The 13,514-nt window shown below is 49.9% G+C and overlaps 2 protein-coding genes across 2 annotated transcripts in view; one reads left to right on the top strand and one right to left on the bottom strand.

Moving 5' to 3' along the window:
• Nucleotides 1-13,514, bottom strand: part of LOC142560696 (uncharacterized) — a 259,423-nt gene that overhangs the window by 29,417 nt on the left and 216,492 nt on the right. The window lies entirely within an intron of this gene.
• The window catches only part of LOC142560693 (receptor-type tyrosine-protein phosphatase kappa-like), a 135,259-nt gene continuing 133,131 nt past the window's right edge, over nucleotides 11,387-13,514 (top strand). Inside the window, exon 1 of the mRNA XM_075672951.1 lies at nucleotides 11,387-12,116. Within this exon, the coding sequence (XP_075529066.1) occupies nucleotides 12,068-12,116 (49 nt within the window). The 5' untranslated portion in view covers nucleotides 11,387-12,067. The remainder of the gene's footprint in view (nucleotides 12,117-13,514) is intronic.

Raw genomic sequence — 13,514 nt, 5'->3', positions numbered from 1 at the left:
TGCTTCCTCCCGCGAGAAGGACGGCGGTGGTGCGGCGTGGGTGCGACGAATGCATGTATAATGACGGAGTATGTCTTTGTAACAGAACAAGGGATCCCCGCACTCTGAACTAGTCGCCTCACCACGCCGAGTCGCCCGGAGGGAAATTTCTCGGGCAACCGTATGTGCGCTTTCGTTACCCGGCAGCGAGGTATGACCAGGGGTCCAGAGTAAGTGGATGCGGGGAGGTGTGGTTGGTGTATTTTGCGGGATCTGTTTGAGAATTTGGTGCGCCGCTCTCGGGATGCCATGTCCTGATAGGAACGCCCGGCATGCCTGTTGCGAGTCCGTCAATATATACACTTCCTCAGGAACACGGATGGCGTATCGAATTGCAAGAGCAACACCGAGAATTTCTCCGTAAGCGGCATTTGTTCCGCGCATTGGAGCAGAGTCTCTCAGGGATTCGGTGCCATCCAAAACTACCGAGATATAGCCCTCTTGAGTGCGTGATGTGTCCGTCTATAAAGTATGTGTTTCCGGGATGTTTGCAAGCATGCGGCCAATGTATCGTACATGGGCTTTGCGCCGCCCTTTGTCATGCTCGGGGTGCATATTACGTGGCAATGGATGAATACGTAGTGCTTGGCGTATCGCTGACGACAAGATCGCTGGACGGGTTTCAGACTCAAGGGGTGGGACAGAGTATCCTAGACGTGTGAGAAGATGGCGGCCAGTAGGAGTGAGTAGGAGGCGCTGGCGATGGCTGACCCAATGCGCCTCTAGCAGCTCGCCTAGTGTGTTATGCGTCCCTAAGTTAAGGAGACGGTGTGTGGAAGTATAGTTCGGGAGGCCATGGGCCAGCTTCGTCGCTTTGCGAATCATTGCGTCTATGCGAAGTTGTGGCGCTTGGGTCAACCGCTGAAATGGGAGATGGTATGTAAGACGGCTGATCACGCATGCCTCCACGAAGGGCAGCAGGTCCTCTTCTCGAAGGCCCGAGCGCCTGTTGGAGACCCTCCGGATCATGGCCAGAATTTGCTCAATCTGTCTGGATAGAAGGGAAACAGTGTAGTTTGACCTGCCATCCGCTTGGACGTGTAGGCCGAGGATACGAGCACGATTAACCTGTGGTATCGGTGTGCCATCCACGTGCACAGTGACAGGGGGAGTAGAGGAACGGCTCCGGGGGCGAATGATTATGAGCTCCGACTTTTCCGGAGCACATCTTAAGCCGCATTTTCTCGCGTACTCGGAAACTGCATCGACTGCTTGCTGCAGTCGGTCCTGGATGGCTCCGTCGGGACCCCGTGTCGACCAGATACTAATGTCGTCCGCATAAATAGCGTGGGCGACATCAGGGATCTGGTCGAGTAGCCGGGGGAGCCCTGCGAGCGCGATATTGAATAGAGTAGGGGAAAGAACTGAGCCCTAGGGTGTCCCACGTCCTACAAGGCGAATCGTACCGGATCGATGCGGTCCCATTCCTACGGTGGCTGTGCGATCTCGAAGAAATGCGCGGATATAGTTGTACATACGAATTCTACAGTGTGAATGTGCAACGTTGCGAAGGATGAGGTCATGTTCAACATTATCGAATGCCCCTTTTAGGTGTAAGGCGATGAGTGCTCTCGTTTGGGCGGACGACAAGGTCCTATGACTTCCTCCCGCAATTGTAAAAGCACATCTTTGGCAGACAGATGAGCCCGATATCCGAATTGAGAGTTAGAAAAGAATGATTTTTCTTCGAGGAAGGGCTCCATGAGCTTACCAATGCAGGATGTTAGGGAGATGGGTCGTAAGTTTTCAACCTTAACAGGCTTGCCCGGTTTGGGGATCAGTGTGATGTCGGCGTGTCGCCATGCTTCGGGAAGCATGCCCTTGCGCCAGCAATCATAGAAGATATGGGTGAGGTGGTTAATATCCGCGTCACTGAGGTTACGAAGGGTGGCGAATCGGATGTGGTCGGCTCCCGGTGCCGTGTTGCGGCGTAGGTCTTGTAGGACCACCCGCACCTCATCAGATGTGATGTCTGCATCGAGCAATTCGTTCGCCTCACCTGCATAAGGATAGTCAGGGTACTGCGGCGGGGGGCCTGTGGGTATGAAATGCTTGTCTAGCTCTCTCAGGAGTGTCGAGACATCGTCCCTGTACTCGTGCATGAGGATGTGCAGCTGTTGAAACGTTTTTCCCTGTGTTGTGGTGGGATCTGTGAGTGAGCGAAGAATTGACCACGTTTTTGCTGTGCTCAATGTGCCTGAGAGGCGATCGCAAAATCCTCGCCAGTTATTCCTCGTAAGAATCTCTGCATACTCCTGAGATTCCCGTGTAATTTGATCTATACGTTCCCTAAGTTTGCGGTTGAGGCGTTGTCCTTCCCATCGTCGAGTCAACCCTCCGCGGGCGTTCCAAAGATGAAGTAAATGCGGGTCTATGTCTGGTGTCTCGGTTGTGGTGCGCAGTGTGCTCGTGGTGGCCTCTAGATCTTGTGCGAGAGAGTCAAGCCAGCGTTCGTACTCTTGGCGCTCAGGTGGGTCCTGGTGACGTTCCCTGAATTTCGCCCAATCAGTTATACACACATTTCGCTCGGGCCTGCGCGCACCCCGTAATGACAAGGTGGTCGCTACAATGTAGTGGTCACTACCAAGGTGCTCCTCTAAAGTCCTGTGCGCAATGACTGGGCAAGTATTGCGCACGAAGGTAAGGTCAGGGCAGGTGTCACGAGATACGCTGTTGCCTATCCGAGAGGGGTGCTCTGGGTCGGTAGGCAGTGTGTATCTCATGTTACAGATGGCATTCCATAAGCGGGCCCTTTAGCCTGCGATTTAACGTAACCCCATGCAGTATGCGGAGCGTTAAAGTCGCCGGCCACCAACACAAACCCGTCGAAACCTACCAAATTCTGTTAGTAGGAGCTGAAAACAGTGCGTTCGCGAACGGGGGGTACTGTATGCATTGAGTATAAACACACTCTCGCTGCGTTTACCTTGCGTAACTATTTCCAATATTTGGTGAGGAATGTCAATGTTAGTGGTATGCATGCGACATGTAACATGTTTTGAAACTAAGGCTCCCACAAGAGGAGAGACACCCGAGAGCGTGATGTAGCCGGATAAAGAAGGGGTGCAATTGACTTCCTGTAAGAGAGTTCGGGAGGGTTCGTGGATGTGGCGATCTACTGCTGTAGGGAACCTCGCTTTCGGCGGAATCCCCTACAATTCCACTGCCACACCACTATTGCTCCGCGTTACGCGGCGCCATCATCATCCCGAGAGGAAGCAGGCGGTCGTGCATAGGGATGCGGGCGCCGGGTGCCCACATTTGAAGGTAGCGGCCGAGAGCCTTGGTCTGAAAGCGCGCTTTCGTTGCTACCGCTAAGCTCAGGAACTTGCATGCGTGCGAAAGTGCACTCTATATATGATTTCACTTGCTCCGTAATCCCTATTTGAAGGACCTCCATTTGGCGTTCTATCCTGTCCAGAGCCGCCTGCATACTAGTGCTCATGTCTCCCACCAGCGCGTCCATTTGTTTTTGCAGGCGCTCACAGCGCGCCTCCATGCCACGACGTAGGCGGGCTATTTCTATTAGAGGATCGGGATTTGGTAACGAATTGGTAATAGGGGAAGGGGTAGGGAGAGATTTACGGGGCGGAGCGAGCTGTGGGGGACCCTCCACCCGACCTACTTTCCAAGGCGCCTCCATTGCTGTTTTCTTCTCCGGGGTGCGCTGCACCCCTGAAGGGACCAGGGTCACCTTGGCTGGCGTGTTGGTCTGCAGGGCCTTCTTGTAGGGTTGTTGGGAAGATGGGGAAGGAGGGCGCTTCTCTGGGAGGCGCACCGATGCCTCGCGGGATCGGGACCGAGACTTGAACTTGCGACGAGATCTTCAACGGGTCACCTACCGGACTTTTCTGGTCTCCTTCGTTGGGGTGCGCGACATTCGGGTCTCCGCCGTATCTGTGGTAGTGGTCGGGTCGCTGGAGGGTTGGAATTCACGCTGCTTTTTTCGAGAGCTTTCCTAACCCAAGCTTTGTTCAGTGTCTGCCTAGCACGCCACGGGCAGTTTGGATCCGCTGTAGGGTGGGTCCCGTCACAGGATCTGCAGTGTGGGGTGCACGGATGTGACGGGGTGGGGTTGTCAGTCCCGCACGTCGCGCAAATGACCACGTGCGGCGTAGGACAGTAATCAGCCCAATCGCCGAGCTTGTGACATATCTTGCAAACCAGTTGGCGGGGTCGATGGGGGTAGCAGCGGAGTTCTGCACCATAGAAACGTACGTAGCGAGGCATTTTAAGTCCTTCAAATCTTACCAACGCCACGTTGGTTTGGCCCATCATTCGTGCTTGAAGTATTTGAGTTCCAGGAGCCACAAGCTCATCCACTAGCTTGGAAGACGGCGTACCGGGCAAAAGACCACGAACAATTCCCTTGCATGAGTTGTCTGGGGCCGCAAATTATGTCGTGATGGGATAGAACCGCTGACCAAGGTTCAGCTCCCTCACCTTGTACAAAGCGTCGGCTACGTGTGACTGGGGTGTGCTGATGATTGCCAAGTTCTGCTGAGGTCGCAGTCGGAATATGATGTCCTGACGATCATCGGTGGTCAAGCCGGCTGCACTCCATAGAGCACTGGCGAGTTCTGGGCGCGTCCACTTATCGAGACAAAGTCCTCCGTGAGGCCGCAGAATTATGTTTTCATCGTGCAAAGGAAGTTGAGGCAGGTTCTGATTCCGAATGCGCTTGCGTACGGTAGGCTGGGAGGCGTCCGGAATGCCCAAGATGTTCTCGGAGGGTTGCGTCTCGGAGGGTTGCATTTGACGGATGCGTCGCTTATGTATGACTGTCTTCCAACAGCCACGTGTGTCGTCGTCAGTTTTGTCGTCGTAAATGTTCGGGGCAGCATCTTCCTCCATCCTTTACCCGGTCGGAGTGTCCACCTCTCGCTGTTGGGAGGGAAAATTGGTGACGATGGGATCGGCGGCCACTCGCGCGGTATCCACCCCGGGCGTCTTCGTTGTTGTTGAGGAACGCGCGCCGGCGTTCTCCATCGCCGAGTGCGTCTCCTGCTCGTTGGAAAATGACGTTGCGGTAGATAAATTCTCCATCGAAACGGACCGGTGAATCGGCCGAAGGCCCTTTGCACGCCGGTTTAGAACATGGGCATCGGAAGAACTGGTCGTTTGGCGCTCTTGGTTCATGGTGTAGAAAACACGCCAAGGCAGCTATGACCCCGGCAGGGGCAGCCGCGTTGGAACTGCTTCAGAGCTGAGGAGGCGCGGGGAGCGGCAACAAAGTCCCGGGAAGAAAAGGCGGTCGGTGGGAAACGGCGAGAAAGCCGCTTCACGTATGACTCCCAGCGAAAGCGGCCCGGGCAAGGGCGGTCAAGGGCGGTCGGTGAAGGTCGCGTAGTCTCGGTGGTTGCGGAGCGCACCGACGACACGTCCGTTCACTTCGGCCGACTGAGTGGAACTCCTCCCTTCAGGAGATGAGAGGCGAATCAACGCAACGGGCCTCGTTACCAGGTCTTTGGAAGAAAAAGAAGCGGAAAAATTCTGAGAGGTAGCCGAGAAACTCACCAACTGCGGCAAAAGCTTTAATTGGTAGCCAAAAATGTAGCCACGGTGCGACAAACCAACATAAAGAAGAAGAAGCTAGAAAGACGTGTAGTTTCCTGCTATGCTGACGACAAACAAAAATAACAGATCAAAACAATGATCATCGCATAATATTGTGTCTAATTTACCATAATGACCAGCTGATCTTCTTTGCTAATTTCTGCCGCACACTTGCGTGCTTTCTCATAGCCCAAGTGGTATCGCCAGCTGCAGTAGAATAAACTGACTGCACGCTATCCTTGAACAGATAGTTATATTAAATCTATGCCACTATGAGTTCACTTCAAACGCTCCTGCGCGAACTCTATGACGTAACACACGTTCTACAATCCTTGGTACGCAGTCGCATAGTCACATAGACATTGACACTTGTAATGTCATGGTTGCCATGACGCGTTTTTGGTTGTTGCAGTCGTTTCGAAGACCCATGGTCTTCGAGACTCTCTATAGAGGTAACTGTCGCTAGGTATGTTAGGACACAACCTATTGCCTCCGTCTTTTGAAGGACGCTAAAGCATTGTTTTTAAGGTTGGTTAATTCCCATTACTCAAAGGGAGCTGCTTGGGCCTGTTCACTTATCCGTCCATGACAGTCCCGGAATGCCCGACATGTTGATTTCAGCGAAGAAGCGTTGCATAAGAAGTATTCCGGGCAGTCCTCCACAGCCCAGGCGGACAAGTCGAAGAGGCCCACTGATCATGTGGCGGCTGTGATACATCGTCAGCTCCTGAATTTGCTTCGGGAGCTTGCAAGACAAAAGCGTGGCCTTGAAGATGTGACATTTGGGGCTGTTGCTTCGAGGGGGCCGTCGGGAGGAGTGTTATTCGGCCACTAACTATAGCAATTATCACTTCCAGAAGTAGTGAAGTCACCAAGCACCATTTTAGAGCTGCAGGAGCCTCTAAAAGTAGCCAATTTGGCCAGAAATCGCCAAATTCCCTCATGGGACATATGATTCTTTCGCATTTAAACAAAAATTTACTATTTGACTTCAGATCCAAGCTAGGTTACCGCAGAAGCGGCGGCCTGTGAGTGCCATAGGAACAGTGAAAGTTATCGCGAATTGTTTTAAAGGTGTACATCGTTGTAGCATCTATTAACTATGGAAGACTACGATTTCGAAAGCATGGATCAGACGGCGGGAAAATACTTAGGGGTGGAAAGTGCGACAGAGTGCCACCACCGACCACTGCATCTAGACCAGGCGCCCCCCAAACTACGGCCCACGGAGGGCTCCCGATCGGCACGCAGCCGGCGGTGGCCCATCCGATGGCAGCAGGCTGGCCCGGAGGGGGACTCGAAAGGCCTCCACTATACCTCCACCTGCGAGCGTGGCTTCTACACAGAACCTTGCACTATTGCGCTTCTTTCGGAGAGGCCGAAACAAGGGAGGCCGTCTCAATATTATGGTGCTTTACGTGCAAAAATGACTTTCTGATTATGAGGCAAGCCGTAGTAGAGGACTCCGGAAATTTAGACTACCTGGGGTCCTTTAACGTGCACCTAAATCTATGTACACGGGTGTTTTCGCATTTCGCACCCATCACAATATGGCTGCCGGGGCCGGGGTTCGATCCCGCGACCTAAAGAACTAAACTACAGTCAAATCACTACATTTATTCCAGTGCAAAAAACCTAAATTTACGTTTAGAAGGGCGGCGAGTTGCGCACGTTGGTTGAGGTTCATGATTAGTAGCAGCGCAAAAGTCAATAACGAAGCGAGACGACACAGACGTTGCGAAAATGGCAACTGGAAGTTTATTTCAAAACGAAAAAAAAATCTAAATATATGTACAGAGTGCGCATCACGTGATTGGCAATCAAAACGTAATCAGCGTGCGAAAGGAAACCGAGTTATGCAGTGTTCAGAGCCTATTTTAATTTCTCGTAGAAATAATGGCAGCCTCATCGAGCAATTCAACTGAAAGGTTCGAATTGTGCCATCTGCAACGGGCAATTTTCAAAAATTTGGTACACATCAAAAACGAAGAAAAAAACCTATATCGCACATTCTGCTGAGTCCCTGTGTGGCATTTTACTGCAGTCACATGCTTCACCGTTGGCAAACAGGTTAACCTGTTGTGCTTCAGTGGCAAGAAATGATAATGCCACGAAATATTGTCGCACTAGCTCCCTGAACAGCAGCGCAGCAGGGGATTAAAATAGGCGTCCTCCTTCAGGTAATCGAATCAGTCTCTACCAGAACTTTCTCCCAACTTACCATGAAGTCTTTGTTTATTCTGACATTATTTGTATGAAGGAGATATATACTATAAACATTTTTATGCGAGGTGTATAGAAAAGAGGTGAGCTGAAGTATTTTTTCCTGCCCCACAAATTGTGATGCGTTCACATATGTTGCCGGCAACAAAAGCTGGGTTCCCACTTTATATATATATATATATATATATATATATATATATATATATATATATATATATATATATATATATATATATTGCAACGCATTTTTTTATTCACTGCAGGACCCTGTGGTCTCCTTATCCCTGTCTTAGGCTAGCTGATTCCAAGTTGCGCTTGCAGATTTCCTAAGTTCAATACGATACCCAACTTTCTGCCATCCTCGACTGCACTTCCCTTCCTTCGGCACCAAATTTGTAAGTCTAATGATCCACCGGTTATCTACCCTAGGCATTACACGGCGCTTGCTCAACTCCCTTTTCACTCCTAATGTCAACTAGAATATTGACTATCCCTGCTTGCTCTCTGGTCCACACCGCTCCCTGCCTTTCTCTTAACCTCACGCCTGACATAAATAAATAAATAAATAAATAAATCTGCGTGTAACAATGCAGTGTAGATAGACTTCTGTTAGCGAATACGAATGTCAAATATTATTTCGAATCAATATACAACAGAGATCGGACAGTAAAGCGAAAGTCTAATACCAGAATTAGTCTTTCACTCCCATTCTGTACTTTCTTCCCCTACGTGCACGCAATGAACTAAAATGGGAAACTACTTGAAGAAATCTATGTCGAGTAATTGTAATATCTTTTTCAGTCTACGCCCAGGACCATTACGTAGGCTTACAAATTTATTTTTCCTAATGTTTATTTACGCCTTTATTTGCCGGCCTTCAACCCGTCACTGATCGCGAATCTGGGCCTCTGAATAAAATGTTTTGAGACCACTGATATAGACTTTCGGGTGCCTGCCAAGCTGAGACTCAAAAAGCTAGTTCGTGTTCGGTGACAAGATGCGTCAGTTCGAACACGCGCAAGTGTGCCAAAGAACCCCCCCCCCCCCCCCCGCCGAAGAACCTCCAAAGTACGCTCCCCCCCCTCAAAAAAAAAAAAAAAACTATATTCGCTTTGACACTGCACCGAAAAGCAAAATAAATAAATCGGGTGTATTCAAGGAATGGCGGGCTTGAAGGCGTGAGTTTTCTTGCAGCGAGGACAGTTAGGCAGCGTATGCTATTCGTAGCGAGGTTTCGTGGAGGACAGAAGCCGGCGACCAGCGCCTCTGCCAGGTAGCACAGATGTACAAAATGACAAAGAAAGACCTACAAAGACCAAGTAAATCTTATTAATAGAGAAGACGTTCCAGCTTCCACACGGAAGCCTTAATAAGTTTAACGCGGTCGGTGTAAGTCTTTCTTTGTCAGGTCTTATCCCGACCAGACATCTTGCGTCGAACTTGCGATTACGTGATATACGAGATATACGTTAAACGAGGTGGGGGTCAAAACTATACGAGGTGGGGCCTTTCACTGCTCTCGGAAAGAAAAGGTGCACCACATATTCGCAATATTGCAGGAACGCAGAGAGAGCGCTGTACTGCTGTGCGACGGGAATCATTGAAAGGTGACAGTATTAGAGCTAACATAAATAACATCCTTCAAAATAGAGCCAGTCTCCAAGCTTTTTTTTTATATACGCCACCACGAGTGTGTACTACCATGATCTAATCCATGTCGGCCGATGATGCAAGTTCCAAAAGACGCAATTGTAGCATTCACCTCGAGGAAACCCCGCTTCTGCTTAAAAAATGCTCTTCGCTCGGTTTCTCGAACTTCTGTACTGCATAGATACTAAACAGGCCTTGACGGTTTAGTGGTTTTGTGGAGGTTCCAAGTTTCAAATTTGGTTAATACGAGAGCCCGCAGATCTCTCTTGAAAGAGAGGCGTTTTATGAGGCAACGTGTGTTTAGGAGGGCAGTATGGTGGACTACATGGTATAGCGTTCTGTCAGACGCATCTACCCCGAACAAGGCATGCAAGAGGGCAAAGAAGAGGAAAGCTTCAAGCCCGCGACATTCGTGTCGCCTTCTGGGCCCCGTTTTGATCGCGCATAGCGTGAACACGCGACCCACGAGAACCAGTGTTTCTCAATCTTTCCCGTTACGTGACCCCCTTTTAGTAGGAAGAAACCTACCGTGGAGTCCCGCTTCCCCATTTGCATAGGCCTCCCAAGAAATTTGCTTATTAGATTGACACAGGTACATTTACATATTCATTTGATTAAAAATACTGATTTATTCATACATGTGAGTCAGAAATATTGACCTGCTTTTTCGATAACGGCATCTTCCAAAGGCTAATTCTATAGTTTTGGTGAGACAAAACAGATTGCGCTTAGTTGACACGCCGTGTTCGTAAACCTCTTTTGTGGCGACAGAAGGTTGTATACACACACACACACACACACACACACACACACACACACACACACACACACACACACACACACACACACACACACATATATATATATATATATATATATATATATATATATATATATATATATATATATATTTATATATATATATAATATTTGGTGTTTTACGTGCCAAAACCACTTTCTGATTATGAGGCACGCCGTAGTGGAGGACTCCGGAAATTTTGACCACCTGGGGTTCTTTAACGTGCACCTAAATCTAAGCACACGGGTGTTTTCGCATTTCGCCCCCATCGAAGTATATATATATATATATATATATATATATGTGTGTGTGTGTGTGTGTGTGTGTAAAGTTCGACCCTTTATAAGACCCGGAAAAGGCTCATGACCGGCATTGTGAGGCAACACTGATTGAGACGTAAAGGCGTAATGAACTAGTGTGTAAGGAACAAACCTGTGCACTATTCTCTACTTACCTCTTCAAAACGCGTACAAACTATTCTTTAAACCGTCTTTTAAGGCAGTGCGATGCCTTTGCAATGACCACCAACTGACTAACCTGTAACGTTACCAAATTTCTAGCCGCTCGTAAAGTTAGACCACAAATGTGCCTCCATCATATCAGACAGTGGGTAATACGCGTGGTGTAGGCGTATATCCATCTGTAACTCATTATTTCGTTGAAATTACATGCGCCCACTGCTGCGTACGTAACTGATATTCATGTCAGCTTTGTATTACAGTCTTTCGTACAAGATAACCGCACACTTGCTGCGCAGTAACAGCAGGTTTTTATACCAACTGATAGGATATTCCTCAAACCGCTTTCACATTCTCCGCACGCTATCACTGAGGCCGGCACAAGCAGAGCAAACGCTTCTCCGTCGAGGCCTCAACTGGGACCGAAACCACCGGTAACCCCATCCTTGTTTTGACTGTCCGCCAAGCGACACCCGCGGCGTCCCGCCCCACAGCACGGAATCCAGGAAGCGCGACCATTCTGCCTACTTCTCGCGTGCCCCGTACTGCGCGCGGGTCCGCAGGACGTGGGGCCAACGAGTGGCAGCGGCGTTTGGTGACGTCATTTCCGCTCCGGAGACAGGCCGGGCGCCGAGCTATCTGTCTCTCCGGGAAACCGCGGCCCGCGAGCTTGCCGGGGAGCACAGCATCGAGTCTCCACGTAGTAGCTGGCCCGCTCAGAGCCGGGCGTGTTACGGACACGCCGACGAGGCGCGAGGACTGCTCGCGGGACCCCGTTCACCCCTCCCCCTTTCTCTTCTCTTGAGTTAGCACCGCGTGTAGTCGCGCGAGCGGCAAGGGTCGACCCCGAGAGCACCGACGAAGAGCTCAAGAACCGCGGCGACGGCTCCCGCCCCCGCCCCCGGGGCAGTTAGGGCAATTACAGCTCATCGCGGACCTCTTCTAGCTCATCCAGCGACACCCCGGGTGAGGGTGACGCCGGTGTCTGTTTGTCTGTGTGTCTGTCTGCGCTGTGCCCGAAGGCGCCAGTGCGGGACGCCCGGCGCAACTGGAGCAACAGATAGCAGCCAGCGAGTCGGCCATTGTCTCGCCGTCTTGTGGCGGGAAGATCCAGAAGGACCAGCTTCCTGAGCCTGCACCTCCTTCCTGCCCAGGACAGCGACAAAGCGTGTGTCTCGCGGTTCCTCCCTGCGCGTCGTGTGGTTCTGCGCGTTGTGGATGTGCGCTTCGCAGAGCCCGTTCCTTTTGCTTGGCCAGTGTATCTTCGGCTAAGCCCGTTGAGTGGCAGGAAGGCAAGACCGGTAGTGAGCAGGATTAGGATGTGCCTCGTGCATCAAGCGTGATGTTCTCGCCGGGCATTGTCCTGGTACTTCTGGGTGCCTACTTCACGGGTGAGCTGTTCCACTGGCATCCTTGAGCACTTTCTGTTGATGAGTGTAAAGCTTTGTCGCAAGCTTAGTAGGAAGTTTTAGTCGCGGAAGTAGAAAGCTAGGGGCAGTAAATATCGGGAAGATAATTTTATAGAGTTGAAGTAACGACAAATGGCAGGCGGTTGCAGCTACAGCTATCGAAATAAAGAAAAAAGTCGTTTCAATAGCGCAGTTTTCACAAGCTTGCGGAATTCATTATGCTAGATATATAAACGTGACTTCGCTTGCCGCAGCACATCAAAGCGACAGACGAGCGTTCCGAACGACGACAGATCGGAATTGGTGATGCCACGCGCCCATGTTGGCAGGTTCGAAGCCGGCTCCGCCTTTCAGTTTCATATCACTGGGTCGCTGCTTATTTTGGCAGTTGTCCGCCAGATCGGATACTACGAAATGCAGGTTTATATTTCTTTCTTTCTATCTGCACCAACTTTCTCATGCAAGAAATAGTTCGATGGTTTCGTTCTGAAGGTTCGTTTGTTTCTTCCTTACGCCGAACACTTGTGAAGCTATCACTGAGAAAAAATGTTTGCTCTGCAGCTATGTCATGGGAAAAGCGTGTTTGTGAGGCTCTTATGCTACTTGAAACGTACCAGAAAAGCAAGTTTAGCGCCAGGTATGCGCAAATAAAATAGGAGAAAGTAGAAAGACCGCCAGTAGCCGCAGAAGCAGTATTCGTGCAAATGAATATAGTTGAAGCCAATGCATGCAGTCTATTTGCGTTGTATTTTGGATATTTGCATACCTGGTTTTGGTGCAAATGAAGATTGTCCGGTTTATTGCCTATATTTGTACGCTCAATATGGGGCGGCACTTGAAAACCTACAAAACTCCATCCCCAACATGCAGCGCACGTGCCTCAACATTTGAACCATTCTTATCTAGCTTCATGAACTTTCTGAAAGATTGCAGGCCTTCATATCTTTGTCCAACGATGAACTCAGAGAAGGGTTGAAAATTCCAAAGTAAGACACAGGGACATGTTAATGCAGCCTGGGAACGATTACAACTGCAGATGCTTTCTTTAGTTACGACCATAAAATACTGCAAGAAGAACGTATCATCGGCTACACATACTACAATTGCTACAGCATTCTGCAGTTCAGTTCTTGACTGACTCTGTTGCAAAGTCAGGTCACAGCACCGACGTAACTACTTGTGTAACTGTTCCGTGATTCTGTAACAATATTCTTCAACCCTACTTTTAAAGAGTGTGAACGATTGAAGAAACATGGAAAGTGAATGTGAGTGCTTGCTGGAGATATTGCTTTATAAGAGTCGCTTAAGTCACGTATCGGTACTGTAGTTTTGTCACGATCACGCCAGTGCCCTGAGAACAACAGTTATCATTTTCTCCAC

Source organism: Dermacentor variabilis, chromosome 10 (genome assembly GCF_050947875.1).
Source record: "Dermacentor variabilis isolate Ectoservices chromosome 10, ASM5094787v1, whole genome shotgun sequence".
Classification (NCBI taxonomy): Eukaryota; Metazoa; Arthropoda; class Arachnida; order Ixodida; family Ixodidae; genus Dermacentor; species Dermacentor variabilis.
The sequence above is the reverse complement of the archived record's forward strand: the minus strand, read 5'-3'. Positions and strand labels throughout refer to the sequence as shown.